General features: G+C 42.3%; 1 protein-coding gene across 2 annotated transcripts in view; it reads left to right on the top strand.

Annotated features, from left to right (window-relative positions):
* The window catches only part of CASP3 (caspase 3), a 70,438-nt gene extending 43,342 nt beyond the window's left edge, over positions 1–27,096 (top strand). For both annotated transcript variants that reach the window (XM_069744300.1, XM_069744301.1), the window contains exons 3-7: positions 6,913–7,043; positions 17,643–17,771; positions 19,846–20,021; positions 21,676–21,796; positions 25,761–27,096. In XM_069744300.1, coding sequence (XP_069600401.1) covers positions 6,913–7,043; positions 17,643–17,771; positions 19,846–20,021; positions 21,676–21,796; positions 25,761–25,987 — 784 coding nt within the window. In that variant the 3' untranslated portion in view covers positions 25,988–27,096. The remainder of the gene's footprint in view (positions 1–6,912; positions 7,044–17,642; positions 17,772–19,845; positions 20,022–21,675; positions 21,797–25,760) is intronic.
* The last annotated feature ends 233 nt before the right edge of the window (positions 27,097–27,329 follow it).

The following is a 27,329-nucleotide window of genomic DNA, read 5'->3' as shown; positions in this document are numbered from 1 at the left end:
CTACTGTTTAGGCACATCAGGGGCTCTGCAAACGCAACGTGACGCCCGCAGAGCATTCCATCAAAGTCTGCATTTCAAAACGTCACTACTTCAATTCCAAGCCCCGGCATGTGCCCAAACAGTAGTTTACCCCCACATATGGGGTATCACCGTACTCAGGAGAAACTGGACAACAAATATTGGGGTCAAATTTCTCCTGTTACCCTTGGGAAAATTAAAAAATTCTGGGCTAAATAATTATTTTTGAGGAAAGAAAACGTATTTATTATTTTCACGGCTCTGCATTATAAACTTCTATGAAGCACTTGGGGGTTCAAAGTGCTCACCACACATCTAGATAAGTTCCTTTGGGGGTCTAGTTTCCAAAATGGGGTCACTTGTGGGGGGTTTCTACTGTTAAGCCACATCAGGGGCTCTGCAAACGCAACGTGACGCCCACAGAGCATTCCATCAAAGTCTGCATTTCAAAACGTCACTACTTCACTTCCGAGCCCCGGCATGTGCCCAAACAGTGATTTACCCCCACATATGGGGTATCAGCGTACTCAGGAGAAACTGGACAACAACTTTTGGGGTCAAATTTCTCCTGTTACCCTTGGGAAAATAAAAAATTGCAGGCTAAAAGATCATTTTTGAGAAAATAATTTTTTTTTTTATTTTCATGGCTCTGCGTTATAAACTTCTGTGAAGCACTTGGGGGTTCAAAGTCCTCACCACACATCTAGATTAGTTCCTTTGAGGGTCTAGTTTCTAAAATGGTGTCATTTCTGGGAGATCTCCAATGTTTAGGCACACAGGGGCTCTCCAAATGTGACATGGTGTCCGCTAATGATTGGAGCTAATTTTCCATTTAAAAAGCCAAATGGCGTGCCATCCCTTCCGAGCCCTGCCGTGCGCCCAAACAGTGGTTTACCCCCACATATGGGGTATCAGCGTACTCAGGACAAACTGGACAACAATATTTGGGGTCCAATTTCTCCTATTATCCTTGGCAAAATAGGAAATTCCAGGCTAAAAAATCATTTTTGAGGAAAGAAAAATTATTTTTTATTTTCATGGCTCTGCGTTATAAACTTCTGTGAAGCACCTGGGGGTTTAAAGTGCTCAATATGCATCTAGATAAGTTCCTTGGGGGGTCTAGTTTCCAAAATGGGGTCACTTGTGCGGGAGCTCCAATGTTTAGGCACACAGGGGCTCTCCAAACGCGACATGGTGTCCGCTAACAATTGGAGCTAATTTTCCATTCAAAAAGTCAAATGGCGCGCCTTCTCTTCCGAGCCCTGCCGAGTGCCCAAACAGTGGTTTACCCCCACATATGAGGTATCGGCGTACTCGGGAGAAATTGCCCAACAAATTTTATGATCCATTTTATCCTACTGCCCATGTGAAAATGAAAAAATTGAGGCGAAAAGAATTTTTTTGTGAAAAAAAATTACTTTTTCATTTTTACAGATCAATTTGTGAAGCACCTGAGGGTTTAAAGTGCTCACTAGGCATCTAAATTAGTTCCTTGGGGGGTCTAGTTTCCAAAATGGGGTCACTTGTGGGGGAGCGCCAATGTTTAGGCACACAGGAGCTATCCAAACGCGACATGGTGTCCGCTAACGATGGAAATAATTTTTCATTCAAAAAGTCAAATGGCGCTCCTTCCCTTCCGAGCCTTACCATGTGCCCAAACAGTGGTTTACCTCCACATGTGAGGTATTGGTGTACTCAGGAGAAATTGCCCAACACATTTTAGGATCCATTTTATCCTGTTGCCCATGTGAAAATGAAAAAATTGAGGCTAAAAGAATTTTTTTGTGAAAAAAAAGTACTTTTTCATTTTTACGGATCAATTTGTGAAGCACCTGGGGGTTCAAAGTGCTCACTATGCATCTAGATAAGTTCCTTGGGGCGTCTAGTTTCCAAAATGGGGTCACTTGTGGGGGAGCTCCAATTTTTAGGCACACGGGGGCTCTCCAAACGTGACATGGTGTCCGCTAAAGAGTGGAGCCAATTTTTGATTCAAAAAGTCAAATGGCGCTCCTTCCCTTCCAAGCCCTGCCGTGCGCCAAAACAGTGGTTTACCCCCACATATGAGGTATCAGCGTACTCAGGACAAATTGGACAACAACTTTCGTGGTTCAGTTTCTCCTTTTACCATTGGGAAAATAAAAAAATTGTTGCTAAAAGATAATTTTTGTGACTAAAAAGTTAAATGTTCATTTTTTCCTTCCATGTTGCTTCTGCTGCTGTGAAGCACCTGAAGGGTTAATAAACTTCTTGAATGTGGTTTTGAGTACCTTGAGGGGTGCAGTTTTTAGAATGGTGTCACTTTTGGGTATTTTCAGCCATATAGACCCCTCAAACTGACTTCAAATGTGAGGTGGTCCCTAAAAAAAATGGTTTTGTAAATTTCGTTGTAAAAATGACAAATCGCTGGTCGAATTTTAACCCTTATAACTTCCTAACAAAAAAAATTTTGTTTCCAAAATTGTGCTGATGTAAAGTAAACATGTGGGAAATGTTATTTATTAACTATTTTGTGTCACATATCTCTCTGGTTTAACAGAATAAAAATTCAAAATGTGAAAATTGCGAAATTTTCAAAATTTTCGCCAAATTTCCGTGTTTATCACAAATAAATGCAGAATTTATTGACCTAAATTTACCACTAACATGAAGCCCAATATGTCACGAAAAAACAATCTCAGAACCGCTAGGATCCGTTGAAGCGTTCCTGAGTTATTACCTCATAAAGGGACACTGGTCAGAATTGCAAAAAACGGCAAGGTCTTTAAGGTCAAAATAGGCTGGGTCTTGAAGGGGTTAAAGAGCAGTCATTCTTCTGTTCTGTCGTGGTGTTCGGGGCCTTTTGGCGCGACAGACCTTTTCAATCCAGTGCCATCACTTCTGCTGTTCCAGAAAGAAGACGTTCCTGATCCGTTTGATCCCTGATTTTTTTTTTTATTTATATTTTTTATTTTTTTACCTAATCCATCCCAATTCCCCTTTCTCACCCGTTTTGCTTCCAAGTGCTGATTGCTTGTTTTTGGCATTTTTTTTCATGTTAGTGTGTTCTGCAGCCACCAAACGCTGATCAGTGACGTAAATCACTGATCGGCAACAATACTCACTTGTTTCCCAGGATTTTCATTTTTTTTGCCTGTTTATTTTTTTTCTCCCCTCCCCAATTGCACCACCTCCGTGCGTGTGTCCTACAGCCATCGAGCACTGATGATATGCACATCACTGATCAGCATCCATATTTGCTTTTGCCCTGGAGTTTTCTATTTTTTTAATGCCCTTTTTGCACCACATCCATGAGTGTGTCCTTCCGCCGTTATGCGCTGGTTGGTGATGCTCATCACTGGACCGGCCCACAATAAATCCAGAAATGAGATGCCCGTGTCGTACCAGGGCAACATTTTCCCAAGAAAGTCCTTCAAACCTCAAAGAAAGGAAGGTTGGAAAATAGTCTGTGTGGGGAATGTTACTTACGGTATTAACTATTTCGGGTGACATAACTCTCTGGTTTAAGGCCATAAGATTTAAAAGTTTGAAAATTTGAGAATTTTCACCACATTTCTGATATTTTCACTTTTTACCACCATCATGAAGTACAATATATCAGGAAACAATAATTAGTGGGATTCATTGAAGCGTTATTACCACATACAGTGACACTGGTCAGATTTGTAAAATGTGGCCTGGTCAGGAAGGTGAAAACGGGCTTAGGGGATAAAGGGGTTTAACCCCTTCCGACCTGTGACGCAGCGTATGCATCATGAAAGTCGGTGCCAATCCGATCTGCGACGCATATACTGCTTCACAGAATGATGGCGTTCCTGCAGGTCGGGTGAAAGGGTTAACTCAAATTTCACCCGACCCGCAGGAACAGGGAGAGCTGTACTTCAGCCCAGGGGGGTGCAACAGCCAATCGGAGCAGTTTGTAATATTTCACCAATTAAACTTGAAATATTACAATCCAGCCATGACCGATGCTGCAATATCATTGGCCACGGCTGGAGACCGCTATCTGCCCTCGCCACTGACTGAGGCGGCGATCTGCCGCCGCCATCAGTCTTTCCACCCCTCCATCCTGTCCTCCGCTGCCCTCCTCTCCCATCCGTCCTGTCCTCCGCCCCCGGGCGACAGATTCATTCATTCAAGGTTCATTTTGATCACTGTGATAGACCCCATCACAGTGATCAAATAAAAAAAAAATAGTAAATAACCGCCCTTTATCTCCCCCATAGGTAGGGAACATAATAAGATAAAGAAAATATATATTTTTTCCATTAGGGTTAGAATTAGGGTTAGGGTTGGAATTAGTGTTAGGGTTGGAATTAGGGTTAGGGTGCACACGGTGCAGATTTTGCTGCGGATTCACAGCAGTTTTCCATGCGGTGTACAGTACAATGTAAACCTATGGAAAACCAAATCCGCAGTGCCCATGGTGCGGAAAATACCGCGCGGAAACTCTGCATTGTATTTTCTGCAGCATGTCAATTCTTTGTGCGGATTCCGCAGTGTTTTACACCTGCTCATCAATAGGAATCCGCAGGTGTCAAACCGGAAGTGAAATCCGCACAAAAAGCGCAGTGCGTTTTACCTGCAGATTTAAAAAAAAAAAAAACAGTGCGGAAAAATCCGCAACGTGGGCACATATCCTTAGGGTTAGGGTTGGAATTAGAATTAGGGATGGGATTAGGGTTGGGGTTGGAATTAGGTTTAAGATTAGGGTTAGGGGTATGTTGGGGTTAGGGTTAGTCTTGTTTTTATGGTTAGGGTTGGGATTAGGGTTAGGGTTGGGATTAGGGTTAGGGGTGTGTTGGGGTTAGTGTTTGAGTGAGAATTGAGGGGTTTCTACTATTTAGGCACATCAGGGGGGGGGGGTCCCAAACGCGACATGGCGCCACCATTGATTCCAGCCGTTTGACGCGTTCAAAAAGTCAAATGGTGCTCCCTCCCTTCCGAGCCCCGACGTGCGCCCAAACAGTGGTTTACCCAAACATATGGGGTATCGGTGTACTCAGGAAAAATTGCACAACTTTGAGGGTCTAATTTCTCCTGTTACCCTTGGGAAAATAAAAAATTGGGGGCTAAAGATTTATTTTTGTGGGGGGAAAAAATGATTTTGTATTTTCACGGCTCTACGTTATAAAATTCTGTGAAGCACTTGGGGGTTCAAAGTTCCCACCACACATCTAGATAAGTTCCTCAGTTTCTACTGTTTAGGCACATCAGGGGCTCTGCAAACGTAACATGACGCCTGCAGACCATTCCATCAAAGTCTGCATTCCAAAACGTCACTACTTCCTTTCCGAGCCCAGACGTGTGCCAAAATAGTGGTTTACCCCCACATATGGGGTATCAGCGTACTCAGGACAAACTGGACAACAACTCTTGGGGTCCAATTTCTCCTGTTACCCTTGAGAAAATAAAAAATTGCTGACTAAAAAATCAAGGGAAAAAATTTTTTTTTTTTATTTTCACTGCTCTGCGTTACAAACTTCTGTGATTAGTTCCTTGGGAGGTCTAGTTTCCAAAATGGGGTCACTTGTAGGGGAGCTCCAATGTTTAGGCATACAGGGTCTCTCCAAACGCGACATGGTGTCCGCTAACGATTGGAGCTAATTTTCCATTCAAAAAGTCAAATAGCGCTCCTTCCCTGCCGTGTGCCCAAACAGTGGTTTACCCCCACCATATGAGGTATCGGTGTACTCAGGAAAAGTTGCCCAACAAATTTTAGGATCCATTTTTTCCGGTTGCCCATATGAAAATTAAAAAATTGAGGCTAAAAGAAAATTTTTGTGAAAAAAAAAAGTACTTTTTCATTTTTACAGATCAATTTGTGAAGCACCTGGGGCTTCAATGTGCTCACTATGCATCTAGGTAAGTTCATTGGGGGGGTTTAGTTTCCAGAATGGGGTCACTTGTGGGGGAGCTCCAATCTTTAGGCACACAGGGGCTCTCCAAACGCGACATGGTATCCTTTAATGATTGGAGCTAATTTTCCATTCAAAAAGTCAAACGGCGCTCCTTACCCTCCGAGCCCTGCCGTGCGCCCACACAGTAGTCCCCCCCCACATATGGGGTACCGGCGTACTCAGGACAAATTGGACAACAACTTTTGGCGTCCACTTTTACATTTGTTAGCCAGCATAAGTACATGTGGGGGTTGCCTGGTTGCTAAGGAATCTCCACATGTACTTATGCTGGCTAACAGATGTAAATCATTCAGCTGCGGCAAGAAAAACTAAAACTCCGAGCACTAAAAAATACTCGGAGGACCCCCGAGCGTGCTCGGGAAATCTCGAGTAACGAGAATATTCGCTCATCACTAATTATAATCACTGTGTGCCACAATAACATTTCAATAATTTAAAAAAAAAAAAGGACTTTCAATTTGCATCTCGGCATATTCAAATAAGTCAGGACTAGGGGTTTTCAATGGTTTAGGGTTTGTCTTGCATTGTCCCCTCAAATCATGCTCCCCTGATTGAAAACTTCCATATACAGTACCTGTCAGAGTACATCTTCTGTAAACCTCGCACATGTATGCTGTCAGGAGGGAATGAATGCTTGGGGGAATTCTTATTGTGTTGCTTAGTGTTTCTAAAAAGATAATATGAGAAAAAAATGTATATCACTGCAAAAGCCTTATGTGACATGGCACAGTCCCATGGTGGCCACAGAGGGGTCTTCCCGTTGGTGAATGCCCTTTTAGTCTGTGCAGATAGCAGCTGGAAAGGGTGATTTTGGTTGTGGTTTTGATGGTGATTCAGCGTTAGAATCCTTTAAACATCATGACTATGAACAATACTTACATTTTCAGGGCCTTGAAGAATTTTTTTTCATCAACCATGTATTTCTAAATAGAATATAACATGATTCACATTTGCATATTCTTTTACCTTTTTTTAGCCTAAACCTAAAAGGTGGTGCAACCAAAGACCAGGCATCGAAATTTTGTCATCATTTCTCATATAAGATGGACTATCCTGAAATGGGATTGTGTATAATTATCAACAACAAGAACTTTCTTCCATCCACAAGTAAGTTAGATGCTACATAGTAAATGCGGACATCTTTTCAATAAGCACGATGCAGTATGTTTTGTGTTTTTTGATAAAATGTGGAGATTCGGCAGTAATGCCACCATATTGAAGTCTCCCCAAGTTATGAGCTGGACTGGTATGCAATTTTTTATTCCTCACTTTGTGAATGTAATTATGCAAATTATTTTATTTCCCCATTGGTTTTGTAATCAGGACAATGGGCTAGAGATATATACTTCTTTTCCAACGTGCGTGGGAAATAATGGCATTTTCTATACTTTTGAGACCTCAGCAAATGGCAAACCCCACTTCCCAGCTAGAAAAAAAAAGTTTCTCAGTAACCCACCCGCTTTATTAGCCTGATCTCATAGGTATTGACGGAGGGCAAACCTGACAGATCCCATCCTTGTGCCATAAGTTCTGCCATTTGTTTGAAAGATGACTCGTAATTTTTTATTTTCACAAATGTGTGGCCAGACAAAGTTTCTAGTTTCTGCAGCCATTCATGGAAACACCAAAGTAGACTTTCATTCGGATTCTTCTTTGAACATAGTTATACATTATCTGTAGCACTTTTTATTCATTTTGTGTATGTATGTTAGCTATATTTAGATATATCCATCTATCAGTACTGTGTAAACAATGCCGCAGTGTAAGAATGCTTTAAAGAATAGAAATGTTATTCGTTCATTTTTATCAATTTAACAAAATGTAAAGTGAACAAGAGGCAAATCTAAATCAAATCAAAATTAGTGCAAAATTTAGTGTGACTGCACTTAGCCTGCAAAACAGCATCATGAAGTCAGCAGGGAGGTTGTTCCAGAGCTAACCACAGATCTTCTGTAAGGTTTGCTTTCTCAAATCCTTTTGTATTTTCATTTATTCCCAGACAGATATGATGCTGAGTTCAGGTCTCCTTGTTGGCCTTATCACTTTCAGGACTCCTTATTTTCTCTTAAGCTAAGTTCACACTTGCGTTGTGCAGTCCGTTCTACACATCCGTTAAACGGACTGCACTAGCGCAAGTGCCGGTGCTTGCACAGCGCTAGCGCAGATGGAGCATCTGCTAGCTCCATCTGCGCTAGCAGTGACGGACCCGGAAACGCTGCAGCCCGCGTCTCGGATCCGTCACTCAATGACGGCACATCGCTAGCGCACGCTTATTGTGGGCGTGCATTAGCGATGCGTCCGCCATTGACAGTAATGGCGGCGTTAACGGACCACGTTATGCCGCGGTGTAACATAGTCCGTTGAATGGGTCACACTAGCGCAGTGTGAACCCAGCCTTACCCCCATGACGGCACCACGGAGACAGAGTGATCCGCCCTCAGGGACAGGAAACCCACAGGTTAAAAAGGCGGGACCTCTCCTCCACCTCAGTTCGGTTTCCTGTCCCTGAAGGGGAACCCACAGCTTACCACGTCGTCGCGGGACACCAGGTACCATCGGGCCGAATTCAGGCAGTGGGGGCCCAGCCGTGGTCACAGGTGGATGTTCTCCCTTAAGGCACATTTCCGGGGTCAGCGGGCCCTGTAGGTATGTGCGGAGAAGAGGCAGTGAAGAGGAACCAAGCCTGCCTCTTCTCTTCCACAAACAGCCGGTAATAGGTAGCGGCGGCTAGCTGGTGTGACACCGCCGGTTTGGAGCCCATGGGAGGAGGTGACGGCGGTCACCAACAGGAGCCACAGATGTGGAGCAGCGGCGGCTGCAGCGATCCCTCCGTCCCTCCTGGGAGCTGGCAGCCAGTGGAGCGCGTGCGAGGTCCGGCGGCACTTACGGCGCAGGGGGTCATTTCCGGGGCGGCGCAAGGTACCTCTGGGTAGACCGGAAGTTGCCTTGTGCCGCATAGTAAGGATAAAATCGGCGGGAAAATCTGACACCGCTGCTCAGACAGTGCCACCATGAGTGGAAGAGAACAGTCGGTGGAGGAAACTCCGCAAACTCCGCTGGAAAAAGACCCACAGGAGGGCCGTCACCCGCAGAGGAGACCAAAGCAGGATCAACCTATGCAACGCCACAGCTCAGGATCCCAACGCAGCAGGGGCTCTAGTGGATCCGGAAGAAGAACAGCGGTTCAAATGGAGGAGGCATCCCCAAGACCAGAAGCGGTATCTCCCTCACGTTAGGAGGGTAAGTGACCTACGTGAATGTATATATGCTAAATAGGGGTTTATTGTATTTCTTTGGGAAAGAAGTGCAAGGCGAAAACCAAAAATAAAGTGTGCCCACTCTGCTCGGCAAATTTACCAGCTACATGGGCAAAAAAGCCTTATGCATACAGAACACCATAAATGAAGAAACCCCAAGATTTGCATCTGAGCTCACAGACTTAATTAAAACCCAAGTAGAAGATGCGCTAAAAAGTGTAAAAAGCCGTAAGAGGAAACGCAAAAATAAATCCCCAAATTACAGTTCCAGTGAGGAAGATAGTATCCATTATAGTTCGGATAGCTCTACGTCCTTCTCCTCCTCATCCTCATCATCATCATCATCATCCTCTGCATCCTCAGAAGGCGGCCGTAACCGTTTCCCTATTGAAGAAACAGATGCGTTAGTTAAAATGGTTAGAATAACCATGGGGCTGACAGACACTCGTTCTAAAAAAAAGCCGCACAAGACCTTATGTTTAGTGGTCTAGAACAAAAGAGGCATAGGGTGTTCCCGCTAAACGAAAAAATACAGGCCCTAATAAAGAAAGAGTGGAAGAGACCAGATAAAAAAGTCCTGTTAACCCCTAAAAGGTAGTATCCGTTTGATGACCCAGCCTGTTCTTCATGGGAAAAAGCACCAAAATTAGATGTCGCTATTGCGAAAGCTTCTAAGAAATTCGCTCTACCCTTTGAGGATATGGGAACCCTCAAAGATCCCATGGATAAGAGAGCTGATGTGTTCTTGAAAGGATGCTGGGAAGCCGCTAGCGGAGGGTTGAAACCCGGGATAGCTGCCACGTGCACGGCCAGAGCATTAATGGTATGGCTGGATCACCTGGAGACCCAATTAAAAAATAAAACACCAAGAGAATCTATATTGGACTCTGTGTCAGTTATGAGGGGAGCTGCGGCATATTTAGCAGACGCCTCCATAGATTCAGTGAGGCTGACAGCAAGATGAGCTTCATTTTCAGATGCAGCCAGAAGAGCTTATGGCTGAAGTGCTGGCCAGGTGATTTACAAACAAAGGCAAAGCTATGCTCCATACCATGTGAAGGGGAATTTTTATTTGGACCTACCCTGGATGATATCCTCAAAAAAGCCGTGGACCAGAAAAAAGCTTTTCCAGGGTTTCCCAACCAATCCTATAGGCGGCCCTTTCGAGGGAAGAAATTTATGCGAAGACGCCCCCCAAAAAATCAAAAAGATGAATGAGAAGATAAAAAATTTAAAGGGAGAGGCTTCATGTTCAATAAGCCAGATAATAAGAAACAGCCCCAATGAAGGTGCGCCCCAGGTAGGAGGGAGACTGACATACTTTCTCCAAGCCTGGGAAAAAATATCAGGGAGCAATTGGACTTTGAATATAATAGAGACTGGCCTGAAGCTGAAATTTCATACAAGGCCACACCATCGATTTGTAGTAACACCACAAAGGAAATCCGAGACCGAACAGCTGAGCATCCAGAAAGAAGTCCACAGTCTCCTAACAAAGAAGGTCCTACAGGAAGTCCCACAACAGGAGGAAGCAACAGGTTTTTACTCTCCTCTTTTTCTTCGGACGAAGCCAGACGGGACTTTCAGAGCAATAATAAACCTGAAGAGGTTAAACAAATACCTAGTAACAGAAAGTTTCAAGATGGAAACAATTAAGTCATGTGTCAGAACCCTTCATCCGTCTTGTTTTATGACGGTCCTAGACTTAAGACGCATACTATCATGTGCCATTATGTACCATAGAAACCTTCAAAAAGAACCTGAAGACTCATCTCTTCCGACAAGCCTACAGCCTGCAGTGATCCTCAACCTACTGAACAGCCGCACAGCCAGCTCTTCCCTCTCCTAGTGTATCCTCACCCACCCCCTGCAGACTGTGAGCCCTCGCGGGCAGGGTCCTCCCTCCTTATGTACTCGTGTGCCTTGTTATCTGCTCATGTTTAATGTATTTGTCTATATTTGCCCCGTATTCACATGTAAAGCGCCATGGAATAAATGGCGCTATAAAAATGTATAATAATAATAATAATAATAAAAAATAATAATGTGCCGATGCATCCAGATTACCAAAAATATCTCAGGATGACAGTAATGATACAAGGGGAGCTGAAACACTATCAATACAGAGCGCTTCCGTTCGGCCTTGCCATAGCCCCGAGGGTGTTTACAAAACTAATGGCAGAAGTAATGGCCCACATAAGGGAGCAAGATGTATTGATTGTCCCTTACCTGGACGACCTCCTAGTGATGGGCAGATCTCCTCTCCATTGCAGTCAGCAGCTAGACAAAGTAATGGCAGCCCTATCAAATCTAGGGTGGTTATTCAATCTGGAACAATCCAGAATTATCCCAACACAAATGCAACAATACTTAAGGATAATAATAGACTCAACAAAACAAGAATGTCGTCTTCCAGAAGTAAGTGTCCAACATGATACAACTAGTGGACCATTTAAGACATTCTCCAGTCGTCACTTTGAGGAAAGCAATGTCCATACTAGGATCAATGACGGCCTGCATTCCAGCGGTCCAATGGGCTCAGGGTCACTCCAGAGATCTCCAGTGGGAAATATTAGAAGCAGAAATCCGCTTAAAAAAAGATTTAGAGAAGCGATTAAAAATATCTTCACAAACAATAGCTTCCCTAGCTTGGTGGAAAGACCCGGCCAATCTCATCAAAGGGGTGCCATGGGTTTGGCCGGTTTCAGTAACCCTGACCACGGATGCAAGCCCATGGGGTTGGGGAGCCCACCTAAACGGTCAAATTGCTCAGGGTCCATGGTCAGGTGAAGAAAAATTCCTCACTTCAAATATGAAAGAACTTTTGGCAGTAAAGTATGCCCTCAACCACTTTTTAGTCTCCCTCCGTTCGCACCATGTAAGAGTTCTGACAGACAACAGGGTGGTAGTGGCGTATTTAAACCATCAGGGGGGAACAAGGTCACAACCTCTTTTGAAAGTGACGAAATCCATTCTGTCACAAGTAGAAGCCAACCTGTCCTCCCTGACAGCCCTTCACATCAAAGGGACAGAGAATCAGACTGCAGATTTTTTTAAGCAGAACACAACAACAGGGGGAATGGGAATTAAACCAGGAGATATTCAATCACATAGTAGATCGGGCCCCGGATATAGATCTGTTCGTGAACAGTCAAAACCGGGGCATTCTGTTCAATAGATCCACGGGGGAATCCAGTGACCCTGGACGCCTTTCTAATTCCCTGGAATTTCCAACTGGCTTATGCCTTTCCTCCGATAGCTTTAGTTCCACTAGTTCTATAGAAGATCAGGGAGGACAGGGCAAAAGTGATCATGAGCCCCGTTTTGGCCAAAAAGAACGTGGTTTCCATGGTTGTGTCTAATGTCCATATCAGAGCCTTGGGTCCTCCCAGATATCCCAAATCTTCTGCGCCAGGGACCAGTAAATCATCCACAAATAAAAAAAAAACTTGCATATGACAGCCTGGAATTTGAGAGGGAACTTTTAACTGGGAGGGGGTTTTCTCCAAATCTAGTTTCAACTTTGTTGGCCAGTAGGAAACCAGTAACTACGAGAGCATATGGCAAAGTCTGGAAAAAAATCCTCTTTAGTTCAGGTGTCAGCTTATCAGAGGAGATCCCAATTCAGGAAGTACTGGAATTCCTCCAAAACGGGTTAGAGAAAGGCTTGGCAACAAGCACTCTAATAGTTCAAATCGCAGCATTAGGCGCCCTTTACAACCGCGACCTGGCAGGGAACCACTGGATAAAAAGGTTTATTAAAGCTTCAACTAGATCTAGGCCTGTCACAATCACACTTCTCCTCCCTGGGATCTGAACCTAGTTCTTTTGGCACCAACTAAAGCGCCTTTTGAACCCTTATCGCAAGCCTCCTTAAAAATAATTTCCCTGAAAACTTGTCTACTTATAGCACTGACCTCAGCTCGCAGGATCAGTGACTTACAGGCTCTATCAGCTTACCCACCTCTAACCCAGATATTAGAAGACAGAGTAGTCCTTAGGACTGATCCAGCCTACCTTCCTAAAGTGGCGTCAAAATTTCATAGAACCCAAGAAATATCCTTACCATCCTTTTGCCCAAATCCCAAAAATGAAAAAGAAAGGACTCTGCACACACTAGTTGTGAAGAGATGTCTGACCCATTATATATCAGCCACGAGGGAGTGTAGGAAAGGGAGGGCTCTGTTTGTCTGTTTTCAGGGGCCATACAAGGGGCACAAAGCATCAAAAGCCACGTTGGCGAGATGGGTAAGGGATGCCATCACCCTGTCATATACCTCATCCGAGGAAGCGGTTCCAGACACAATTAAGGCTCATTCAACCAGATCGGTGGCAACTTCTTGGGCAGAGCGAGCTGGAGCATCAATTGACCAGATATGTAGAGCAGCCACTTGGTCTTCTCCCTCTACATTTTTTAAGCATTACCAACTTGACCTATCTTCCTCTTCAGACTTAACCTTCGGTAGAAGAGTTCTGGAGGCAGTAATCCCACCCTAAATACACATTCTTTGAAATTCTCTCCGTGGTGCCGTCATGGGGGTAAGAGAATATCGTAGTTACTCACCGATAACTGTATTTCTCTGATCCCATGACGGCACCCGTATATTCCCTCCCTTCACATATGGGTGTGCACACTACTAATGTTCTAGTCACGTGGTGTCGCAAAAAAAATAAAAAATGTGTGTGTGTGTATATATATATATATATATATATATATATATATATATATATATATATATATATATATTGATTTTTGTGCGTGTAAATAACCAATTAAATTACAGCTGAAGTCCTGTTAGGGCTCTGTAAACCAAACTGAGGTGGAGGAGAGGTCCCGCCTTTTTAACTTGTGGGTTTCCTGTCCCTGAGGGCGGATCCCTCTCTCTCCGTGGTGCCGTCATGGGATCAGAGAAATACCGCTATCGATGAGTAACTACGATATTTCTTTACACTGAAGATCGTTCTTAATGAAAGTGGCTGTATATTTGGTGTCGTTGTCCTGCTGCAGAATAAATTTGGAGCCAATCAGACGCCTCTGTTATTTCATGTTGGATAAGTATCTGGCTATATTTATGAGTATTGAGGTCACCAAGAAGTGGTCAACTTTGAGAACCATAGATGCAGGGGTCAGCCAAGGAAACTTGGTACAGCAGATAAGACACCTGATGCTTTCTTCCTTTTGAAATTTAAAGATGTCCAGCACTATCGTTAACTCAGAACTGGCAACAACCACAGGAACCCAGCTACACCCTTCTACTGTTCACAGTCACAAGTGGTCTTCATGGAAGAATTGTCGCCACATACCCTACTTCGGGTATGGAAAGAAAACAAATGGAGTTGGGCATTTGGCCATGGTGAATGGTGTCCTCAGTGCTGAGAAATTGAGGCAGATATTTAGCCATCATTCCGTACCATCAGGGAGGAAACTGATTGGCTCCAAATTTATTCTGCACCGGATCACATCCCCAAACATCCGGCCAATATCATTATGAACTATTAAGAGTAAAGAAGAGCAAGGAGTCCTGGAAGTGATGAAATGGCCCCTACAGAGCCCAGATCTCAACATCAGGTCTGTGTAGGATTACATGAAACAACATATTTCCTCAAGCGGCATCCACAGGAGATCTGTGATTAGTCCATTTGGAGCAACCTCCCTGCCGACTTATCAAGAACAATTAATGCTGTTTTGAGAGCACAGGGTGGGGACCCCAAATATTTATTTAGATTTAAACTTTGTTCATTTTCTTAGCATTTTGTCAATTGATAAAAATAAAGTATTAGCAGTTCTATTTATAAAAGCATTGCTACTAGCATTTTTTCTTCACTTGCCTAAAACTTTTGCTCACTACTGTTTGTCTCCATCATATATGTAACGTATATAGTTAGTCTTGGCCAAAGGTTTGCGGCCTTTGTCTGATTTAGATCTTTTGTCAGATGTTTGTATGGTTATGGAAGTAAAATGATAACATAACATTTCAGAAGTTTTATTAAATTTTTTATTGACAAAAACATCAAGACTCAATATTCATAGTGCTGTCCCTTATTTTTCCAGACCTCTCCACTACACCTTGGATATGAGCTTCTGAGCCAAATAATGACCACTCATTCTTGCCTAATCATTGCTTGAGTTCATCACAATTTCTGTGTTTTTGTTTGACCACCTGCTTTTGAGGATTGACCTCAGGTTCTCCGTGAGATTTGATTTATGGAATGTTTCCTGGCCATGACCCAAAATGTCAATGTTTTGTTCACCAAGCCACTTAATCACCAAATTTCTCCTACAAATTGTTGGGAGAAGTTGCTTGTGTAGGATGATTAAATACCATTCTTTATTAATCGCAGTGTTATTATGCAAAATTATGAGTGAGTCCACTGACTTGGATAAAATGTCCTTGCCTGTAAATCTCTCTTGATGCCAAGCAATGATGGCTCCACATGTTTTTCCTTTGACATGTCCATGTTAACAAAAAACAATTATTTCAACCATCTGCCCCCTTTTTAACCCCTTTCTGTCATCAGACATTCAAAACAGCTGACATGCGTCCGCAATAGGCGTGGGTGGAATCGTGATCCGCCCGCGCCTATTAACTAGTTCAATGCCGCTGTCAAACTCTGACAGCGGCATATAACAAGCGCTTCCGGCCATCGGGCCGGAAATGCGCGCACCACTGACCCCCGTCACGTGATCGGGGGTCAGTGATGCGTCGGCATGACAACCAGAGGTCTCTTGAAGACCTCTATAGTTGTTGATTCCAGATTACTGTGAGCGCCACCCTGTGGTCGGCGCTCATAGCAATGCTGTAATTCAGCTACATAGGAGCGATCTGAGCATCGCTCCTATGTAGCAGAGCCGATCAGGCTATGCCAGCTTCTAGCCTCCCATGGAGGCTATTGAAGCATGGCAAAAGTTTGAAAAAAAAAAAAACATATGAGAAATAAAAAATAAAAAAAATCACCCCCTTTTCGCCCCATTCAAAATAAATAAAAATAAATTAAACCTACACATATTTGGTATCGCCGCATTCAGAATCGCCCGATCTATCAATAAAAAAAAGGATTAAGCTGATCGCTAAACGGCATAGCGTGAAAAAATCAAAATGTCAGAATTACGTTTTTTGGTCGCCGCGACAATGCATTAAAATGCAATAACGGGCGATCAAAAGATGGTATCTGCACCAAAATCATTAAAAACGTCAGCTTGGCACGCAAAAAACAAGCCCTCACCCAACCTCAGATCACGAAAAAGACGCTACATGGCGCTTTTTTTTTTTTTTTTTTTTTTTTTAGCAAAGTTTGGATTTTTTCTTTACCACTTAGATAAAAAAAGAACCTAGACATGTTTGGTGTCTATGAACTCAGAATGACCTGGAGAATCATAATGGCAGGTCAGTTTTAGCATTTAGTGAGCATGGTAAAAAAGCCAAACAAAAAACAAGTGTGGGATTGCAGTTTTTTGCAGTTTCACCGCACTTGGAATTTTTTTCCTGTTTTCTAGTACATGACATGGTAAAACCAATGGTGTCGTTCAAAAGTACAACTTGTCCCTCAAAAAAATAAGCCCTCACATGGCCATATTGACAGAAAAATAAAAAAAGTTATGGCTCTGGGAAGGAGAGGAGTGAAAAACGAAAACGCAAAACTGAAAAAAGCTCCGGGGTTAAAGCCAGCATTTTGCTCTTCTAATTCAATCACCATGACAGGATATCAGCTGCTTTGTCCTCGTTAAAGGGGTTATCCAGGATTTATTTTTTGCGACGGGGTTTACATTCAGTGCAAATGGGGTTTTGCAATTGCCGTAAGTTAATTTCTGTGGGAAGGAATGACTTTGCAATCTTTTTTTTTTTTTTTTTTAAACCATTAATTTTTTATTACATTTTCAGAAAATTTTTGAACACAAAAAGGGTCAAGCAAAACCCATAAACACATACAATACCAAAGTACAATAGATACTGGTACACATTCTACGTATAAAATATGACTTCTTGACCATCCCACAATGACATCACGGGAACTCTTGGATTAAAGCGTGATGACATAATCCCAATAATGTAAGTTTCATAGGGCCAAATAAGGTTTTACATCTTCAGTGAAAAGGGGCTGACCTCTGGCTATCCAACCATGGATCCCATATACCCTGAATTCTCTTTTTGGAATGAGCCTACTCCAATTCATATTGGCAATGTATATTAAATTTCTCAATTGCCTCTTTTATGGTTGGCGAACTCCCCCCCCTCCACCTAGCCTTTGCAATTAATCTGATCATTCTTCATAACAATGTGGAGTTAATACGAATTGCTAGTTTGCAAACTTTGTGGAAACCAAAATTTGTGTCTGTCTCAAAACGTTTTGCAACAAGTGTATATTAATAATATTATTTATCCCACTCTTCTAGGACTTTTTTTTTTCTCAATATATAATTTTTTTTTTTTTTTTTTTTTTTTTTGTTTAGGAATGGGAATGAGGAATGGTACTGATCTGGATGCACAAAGACTGCAAAGTACTTTCAAATCCTTAGGCTACAAGGTCAATATTTTCAATGATCAAAATTGTGCTGATATTTATGGGCGACTTAAAAAAGGCAAGTCATGGGCAATTTTTTTTTTTTTAATGTTATTACTATTACTATGCAGTGACCTGTCAATTAGTCATGTGTTCTTCATTGCGCAATCTTCTTTCATTTTCAGTATAAAACTGCCTGGTAATATGTAGTGTGAATACAGATAAATCTTCATATAAGTGCTTCAATATAATGTAAGCAGTCATGGCATCATATTATATGATTACAACTGAAAAATGTATATGAATAGAAAATTAGCAAGTTATTCTTCAGAGGCCTTGTTTTCATAATTATTTTTCAATTACATGGATTTTGCTATTTTTTTTCTATTCAGTCTTTCAAAAGTGACATGCCTGAAAATTTGTTTGGGTTTACTTCAGGAATATTTTCTAACGTACACATCTGATTGAAGACTGAAATGAAGGACACTTTCATTTAAAGCTCCACTCCAGTGTTTGTTTGTTTTTTATTATTTTTTTTCACCCTCAGATTGATATCATTAATGTCTGTTCCCTGCCTCTAGTAAAATACATACCAGCCGCTGTCCTCTTCCCAACGCCGCTCTTCTACCATCTTGTGACCACAGCTCCTGACTGACTGAAAGACCGAGATAACAGTCACAAGTTGTCATTGTAGGTCTATGAGAGCCTCCTTCTTGCGCTCATTAACTTGCATTGAGAAATAACTTTCAGTCCACCCAGTTAACTTTGGGGCAACCCAGCAAGTCATAACAACCTGAAGGAGGACTGGAGCAGCGCTGAGAACCGCAGAAGACGGCAGCTGGTAAAAATTTGACCACAGGCAAGGAACATACATTGCTGATATCATTTTATGGGTGAAATAAAAAAGGAAAAAACACTGGAGTGGTGCTTCAACCCCTTATAGACATGTGACGTACTGGTACTTCTTATGCCAGCTAACCTGATCTTGATGCGGGCTCGCGCATGACAGCTGATTTAATCAGTCATTATGCGCCTCTGGAGAGGAGTACTGCGTATAGCTGTTAACCAGTTAAATCCCGCTGAAAATCCCCGACAGAGCATTTAACACACGTCGGGGAGGGCGTCATTCAAAGTGCCCAGTGGTGCACTCGTGACATGATTGTGATGTGCCGATGGGTTGTCATGACAGTTGAGGGTCTGCTGAAGACCCCTGTGCCTGTCATTATCCAGTGCCAGTGTTTAGCTGGCGTTCACGGGAGATCATTCATGATTTTATATTTATGAAAAGATAATGGCAAGATAATATATAAATAAAAAATATCAAATTTCCGAATTCTTCCCACCCCACGTACTTAATTTATTCAGAGGGTGAGGGGGTTAATGGCATAGACCACCCATAAAAACCATTACTACATAGTATATAGGTTTATAGGGTGTTTTGCTTTAGTTCTGCAAAGGAAGGCTCAGATGACTATATACTTTCCTTATCAGTAGCCAAAAAACATTTGCCAATACATCCTGGCCCAGTCCACAGCACTCTTGTGACACACACTAGATGAATGTGCCCTCTTGAAAGATTCAACAAAAAGTTGGGAGTTTTTGCAGTGCATATGTTTAGCTTAGGTTCTATTAACGCCTTAAAGATGTTTTTCACTTAAAAAGTAAAATGGTATCACCCTTATAGAGAGCGCACGAGAGAGAGATTGATTTTTCCCTGACTTGAAAATCCTTCCGGGCATGCTCAGAGTGAAAAAACGGGATACGACGCTGGATTCCAGTGTGTGACGGTCAGCGACAGATCCTGCGTCCATACCCTTCCGTTGAAGCCAGCGACGGGCAGCGCAGGACCCGTCGCTAAGCGATTTTCCGACGTGCAGAAAAAACATTCCTCTGAACGTTTTCTCCGCCCAACGGACCGATATATTTTCCGACGGATCCAGTGCACGACGGATGAAACACAATTCGTCGCTAATACAAGTCTATGGGAAAAAACAGGATCCTGCAAAAAAAATGTACAGGATCCTGTTTTTTCAAAACTCGATGGATTTTGACGGGATGAAAAAGACGGAAGTGTGAAAGAGGCTATTTGTATGAGAATTGTGGCCAACTCTCCACTGGCAATTATGTAATTGTTTCTTTTTTATTGTGTGCAGTATCGGAGGAGGACCACAGCAACAGAAGTTCATTTGTGTGCGCACTATTGAGTCACGGAGAGGATGGTAAGCTGTATGGAGTGGACGATTGTCTGCCTATCAAGAATCTGACCAGTCTTTTCCGTGGTGACCGATGCAAGACCTTGGTGGGCAAACCGAAATTATTCTTCATCCAGGTAACTTCATACTATATGTTTAAAAATGAACCATACGGCGCTGCTTAGTTGCTCCAGGTGAATAAGCAGCAAATATATGGACAAAATCACTCCCAATCGTCCCAGAATTGGTTAATCAAAGAAAACTATATGTGATATTTGCGCTAAGTTCACCTATATGAAGCCATAAATAGTTAAAATACTGGGAAATGTCATAAACAAGGTTCCCCATACAGGACTGTGATTAACAAGATGTGTTTACCTTAATATCAAAGAAAAGGAAATCTGTGTCCAGTGCTAACATGCGGAAAGGTCCTTCACTCATGTGCTGAAAGGTTGGTATCTGAAGCCTTCTCTGAATCTCTGTTCCGAAAATATCCAATATGTTGCAGAGCAAATAGTAGTATAGGAGACGCTGTCCCGGCCGGTGACTAGCGTGCTCCCCCAGAGCTTGGTAACTGCCGTGCACAGGCAGTGGTGGCCGCGTGTATAGAGCTGAAGCCGACAAGGTGCAGGACCTTGTGTGACGTCACAGTCACGTGATGTGTACACGTGACCAGCTGCAAAGCTACGGGGCTACAAATAGCACACAGGACAGCTTTGCAGCTGGTCACGTGTACACATCACGTGACTGTGACGTCACACAAGGTCCTGCACCTTGTCGCCTTCAGCTCTATACACGCGGCTGCCACTGCCTGTGCACGGCAGTTACCAAGCTCTGGGGGAGCACGCTAGTCACCGGCCGGGACAGCGTCTCCTATACTACTATTTGCTCTGCAACATATTGGATATTTTCGGAACAGAGATTCAGAGAAGGCTTCAGATACCAACCTTTCAGCACATGAGTGAAGGACCTTTCCGCATGTTAGCACTGGACACAGATTTCCTTTTCTTTGATATTAAGGTAAACACATCTTGTTAATCACAGTCCTGTATGGGGAACCTTGTTTATGACATTTCCCAGTATTTTAACTATTTATGGCTTCATATAGGTGAACTTAGCGCAAACTTCATACTATACATTCTTAAACGGGTTGTCCCCTACTACGTCTTAAATACATTCCCATTGTGAAATAAAACCTCCTTATACTCTGTTCCTGTAGCGGTGCCCTCCCAGTGATGTCGGCACTGGGTCTCCCAGGCTTGCGTGACATAATAAGTCAAGGGTTGTTAATGGGCTGCAATGCTCACACCTCCCCTGGATATCCAAGGTTCGTCCGATAGAAGTGAAAGCACGACAGCCACTGCAGGGCTCATAAGGCATAGCAACGTCATGCCGGTATGGGAGGGGAGGATAGGGCGTTTTTATTTTACATTGGGGAATGTGGCGTTTAGTCTCAGTAATGGACAATCCTTTAAGGTATATTTAATACACCACAATATAATGTCTGCCTCATGGCTTTTTGCTAAATTATTGACATATTTCTGTTTCTCTCAAGTCCATGGTTATCCATGGGTTTTTCCCCTTTTTTTTTTTCTTTTTCTTTTTTTATTTTCTCTGTGCTATGTTGTACATAAATATGTGATTCTTCAGAATTTGTTTTAGTCTTTGCCTGATGAAGAGACCTGTGTAGTCTCGAGAGCTTGCAATTTGTTACCATCTTTTCAGTTAGCCATTAAAAGGTATCAACCACTGAGGACTCTCAATTCTAAATATTTTTTTGTTTCTCTCAAGGCGTGCAGAGGTACTGACCTCGACCCAGGAGTTGAAACAGATGGTGGTCCCTCTGACTCTGAAGAAACCTATAGAATCCCAGTTGAGGCGGATTTTCTTTATGCCTATTCCACAGTCCCAGGTATTTAATCAGTTATATATCATGGCTGACATTTTTCTATTTGGCCTAGCAAAAATCAATGAGAAGAAAGCTCTAAGATGTTCTGCAGCAGATATCCAAGGCAGAAACTTGCTGTGGAAGTGCAGTTTATGTGCTGCGTATCTGTGCTACGATTAGTCCCATTCGGTGTAGTTAAACCCTTTTTTTTGCAAGAAAACCCAGTAGAAGTATGATGATGATGCACATTCTTGTTGTAGATGATTAGCGATAACAATTATTTTTAGCACATTAACAGGGCTACATTTACCCGAATAACATACATTGGTGGGATAAAGTGGGCGGTTGTAATAGGCGCATTGCCTGTGAAACGCTGACAGTCCGTACCTTCCTGCAATACTTTGCACTGAAATGTTGAAGTGACCCATGGATCATAAGTTTCTGGTGTAACAACTAATGCTAAAAAAGTAACATGTCATTTATCCCATGTGGTAAGAGGGAAAGAAAAGTAATGCCAGAATAGCTGTTCATTTTTGCATTCATATTCACTGTACAGTAAAAAATGTCCGGACAATTAGATTTTTCAGGTTCATACAGATGTAAGATTTGGGTCGTCACTAGGGATGAGTGAATATCTTCGGCTCCTTCCTTATCTGAATAGCTATAGTGCTTTACCGAATAGCTGCAGCGGGAACCCGGATACCTGGAGCGCTCCTGATAATCAGGTGTCCGGCTCCATTGCTGCATGTGTCGCTGCTGTGTGACAGTCACATGTATGGAGGACAGCCTGTGTGTTGTGACTGTCACACAGCCGTGACACATGCAGCTGCAGAGCCAGACACCTGATTATCGGGGGCGCTCCAGGTATCCGGGTTCCCTCTGCAGCTATGCGGAAAAGGAATTCTCCGAAGGTATTCACTCATCCCTAGTTATTACCATCCAGTCACTGGGCTTCAATAGAGTACCAGGAGGGTGCAGAGCCCGGCTGCCATGGCAACCTGTCATCCCCCATTATTACATTGCAGGGGTATCTGAGGTGTCAAAAAGGGTCACCGACTAGACCTTGACACTTGCTGCTGGTGTTGGATAGAGGCATGTCCTGTTGTGTAAAGCTCCATATGCTGCACCCTGATATAGCGCGTAACAGTCCTGTGTCAGGAAGGTGTTAATCAGTTGCTATAGCTTTGGCACAATGTATGAAAGTCCGAATTCTATGCTCGTATGCCAGTGGCCACCATAATGTCAGAGCTGGTGCTTCAGCTTGATCAGTACAGCCTGAGTATGGTTGTGGAGCCGGACTTTATTAGTCTGTTATTTGCTCTCTAAACATTTAAATTTACAACACACTCTGTATATAAAATAAGTCAGAGAATACAAATGCCATTTACACCAAGCTCCTCACATGCTGTGTCCACATACCGCCCTACCTCTACCCAACACACAGCTCAGATTCTCCTGCTGCCTGCAACTCAACTACTGCACTTTGGGGTTGGTTTTTTTTTTTTTTTTTTTTTTTTTGTTTTGCTTCTTTTTTTTTTTTAGAAAAAAACAATTATGGTATCTTATTAAGGCTGGCATCGCACTAGGGTATAACATCTGATGTGATATGCTAATGACACTGTCAGTGCTCTGTGCTCCAATGCTCTCGCATCAGGGAAACGCAGCATTCCTCCATTTCCTGACTCTGTGTATATCACACTACAAACGGGTGATATAAGTGCAGTTCGATGTTTCACACGCACCCATAGACTTGTATGGGTGCGAGTGAGCCGGGTCTTGCATCTGCATCAGAAAACAATTGCTGATCTGCACTGCCCCATAAAATATCACTGGGCCGAGTGCAATCCGGTGAAACACATAGTTATACACTCATGTGACCCTGGTGTTTGGCAAGTCCACTCCCAAAACCACCTGAAAATGCTCAAAAGAATAAACATGCATTTCTGTGTGCAAAGAATGTATGAAGAGTCCTTGTGCTTTACAATACATCGTGGGAAAGCTCAACAGATACCCCGAGGACACCTCTGTATACGTATTTCAGAGCATTTAGCCAACATTTTTGGGAAATTAAAAAAACAAACAACCCTATAAAACCTAGATGTATGTTTTAGACAGGAAAAGGAAGACCCTGGCATTTCCTGAAGCATCATCTCTCTGAAATATTCATTAGGTTCACCCACCTGAAAAAGACGTTGTGTGCACACACTACAGAAATTGTCACTATTTAGTCCAAAATATATTGCAAAACATAATCTCTTATTCAGCTACGTTGATGGAAAAATAAAAGCTTTGACATTAAAGGGATTGTCCTGTCTAAAATGAAAAGTCTGCAGTCACTCTGTGTGATTTCCCCCAGCGCCTGTCCCCAGAGGACTCGCCAGTTTCTGACCTGGAAATGTCAGTGATGTATGCAATAATCATACCCCGGGGCAGAAGCCATCTAGTGGGCACAGCCTTGCTCCATACAAGTGTATGAAGCGATGGCGCGGCCGTCTAGTTGGTGTAGCATCGCTTAATACACTTGTATGGAGCAAGGCCATGCCCACTAGAATGTTACTGTCCAGGAGTATCGCATACATCACCGCCGTTCCCGGATCAGAAACCAGCAATCCTCGCAGCACACAGTGCGTGCGCTGGGGGTAATTGGAAAGACTTACCATTTTAGACTGGACAACTACTTTAACAGCTTGTGCAGATATTGTATTTTCGGTCCATGTGCGAACCAATGCTATTCCTTGAGGCTATGCCCATGTCCAAAAATTGTAGGCAGTATGCACGATTTGGATCCGTAAATCGCACTCTCCCGTTCAAGTCAATGGGTTCGTCAAAAAAAAATATGACTATACTGTGAAATTTGGACTTAACTCAGATGTCATCAGACTGACAGATTGGAGAGAAGTTGGAGATTTATTTTTTTTCCATCTGAGAGAATTGGATCACACAATGATCATACTCTGATCAAAGTGTGATTACATAATCATCCTGAATCTCTAGGATGAGAAAAAATATGGTTGTGTGATCCTAGCCATAAAGGGGTATTCCCATCTCCAAGATCCTATCCCTATATGTTGTAGGTGTAATAATATTAGCAAATACCTCCAAATAGAAATGTAGTGTTGTTCTTCTGATTCGCTGTGTCGCTTGCCCATGTGCAGGGCATTGCAGTAGCTTAGGTATCCATGGATATGACGACTCACAACTAATCAGGAAAAGTATAATAGAAACATATGCACCACTTCTGTATTTATCACCCACTCCTGGTTTCGGCTTACAGATACTGATGTAAAATACTGATCAGATACTGAACATATGAACGTGGCCTAGCTGTCACTATATGTATGGTTGTAACCTTGTGTACCTAAACCATTACAATGCCTGCACATGGGATAAGAGACATAGCGACTCAGAAGAACTATACTACATTTCTAATTGGAGGTATTTGCTAATATTCCTGTTGTGTTCCCCAACAGTATGAAGTAGTAATCGCCCATATGTACCACCTCTCTATTCATGGTTTATGGATGTCTGATATAGTGGAGTACAGGAAAGTCACCTCTTCATTGAAATGGGGGAAATGCTTCCTAGTGGGGGCCCAAGTATGCACTGCATGTACTCTTGTGTACTACTAATATTGCTTTGGATTTTTATTGGTAATGTAGCTCAAGCATAACTACAACCTATGTGCATGGCAGGGATGTGGAGTTGGTAAGGATCTGACTCCAGCTATATCATAAATGGCCAATAACCGATAAAAAATTTGCTGAAGTAAAAGGAAAACATCACTTTTTTATTATTTTTTTCAATTTATGTATGGGAGCCTTAGATTGATAAAACAGATTAACTTTTTTTTCTAAAACTTGTCTAAATTCTACTTTTCAAAACTTTCAATCCAACCACTCCGACTCCTCTGCCCTGGTGCATAGTATCACTATTTTGTGAAAGATACGCATGCCACATCGATGTATCATCATATTTCTTTCTTTCCTAGGTTATTATTCCTGGAGAAATACAGTGAATGGCTCCTGGTTCATTCAGTCCCTATGTGAAATGCTTAAGTTACATGGTAAAACCCTTGAACTTGTGCAGATCCTCACGTGTGTAAATCATATGGTGGCGCGGGAGTTTGAATCCTGCTCAAATCAAATAGATTTTCATGCAAAGAAACAGATCCCCTGTGTGGTGTCAATGCTCACAAAGGCCCTGAACTTTCCATAAGGCGAGAAGAATGTGCTATTCTGGGCCTGCTGTCACCCCCGGAGGTAACGTCTGTATTCCATACATGGCAGCGTCACACTCCAACAGATGGATGCTAGCGCGGATACAGCCGAACGGCGACCATCATCAGGTTTTATGTTTATTTATAAGGAAATCATATTGTGAAATTAATTGTCTATGTTGTGTTTGGTGCCTTTTGTTACACATGCATGTGTTCAGACTATACAAATAAAATGTTTGTTGTTTTTTTTTTTTTAATGAAATGCATCTTGCATGTGTTTTGTAGAAAAATAAAATCGCCACTGTGTTGTCGTATCAGGGAATTATCACACACTACGGCTACTGCGCAAACCAGTATAAATTTGTTATTGAAATGAATAGAAGATGTGATGTACATGTTTTTATTATTGTGTGTGAAGTAGAAATGTACCAGATACCTGCGCCGATGTACAATTCTTACCTTGTTATCACAGATAAGAGCTCAGCACTCAAAAATCTACTGTTTATACTTGAAATATGAACAATGTTTACTTTCCCCAATATAAAGGGTAATCCCCCAAAAATATTCAGGACAGGCTACTTCATGCAGGTCTTGGTAGCACCGTCTCATATCTAACATGCTTCATATATCAGATGATTTTTATTTGGAAAAATATTGGTGCTTTCACATGAAAGATATTTTATGCTTAAAGAATCCATGGCAGAATTTGTGTGAGCTGTATAATTGTAACTCTAATTTATGTGAAGTCTCTGTGGTAGCACTGCCTTTTTGGGATTTTCTAGTACCTGCAGCAAATCTGTCGTGTACAAACATTGCCTTACTTACTCTTAAATGCTTTAATAATATAATTTTCCTATTCAGGGCTCATTCCCATGTAGGAAAATGCAACAGGTTTTGTTTTTTACTGAAATCCACTGTTTTGTACAAGTTAATATTGCGCATGAGATTTTTAATCTGTAGCATATTCAATGTAAGCTGCAAAATATGCAGATTTAGCTTCAACAAAAAAATGTAAAATTAAATGTTCTTAATGAAAAAGTACATTTTACTCTTACTGTGATGGACGCTTGTGTGATCTGTTTATGAATAAACACAATGTATTTGACAATTCTTGTACTTGTCTAAATTTGTTTTGTTGGTTATATTGAATATATGTACCGACATGCAGGTTAAGCCTGGGTGTCCAAGCAGTTAATGTTTCTTCTGTCTTAAGAGAAACTGGATACATGACCTCATTATAGTATCCTTCTTGTGGCTGCAAGTCCAGCCTGTGTGAAGAGCCTTTTAGATCCCAATGGTGGTGTTATTTCAAGTCATAATTCCGTGATTAGACTGAATTGT

Source organism: Ranitomeya imitator, chromosome 1 (assembly GCF_032444005.1).
Source record: "Ranitomeya imitator isolate aRanImi1 chromosome 1, aRanImi1.pri, whole genome shotgun sequence".
NCBI classification, from domain to species: Eukaryota; Metazoa; Chordata; class Amphibia; order Anura; family Dendrobatidae; genus Ranitomeya; species Ranitomeya imitator.
This window is presented reverse-complemented; position numbering and strand designations above follow the sequence as displayed.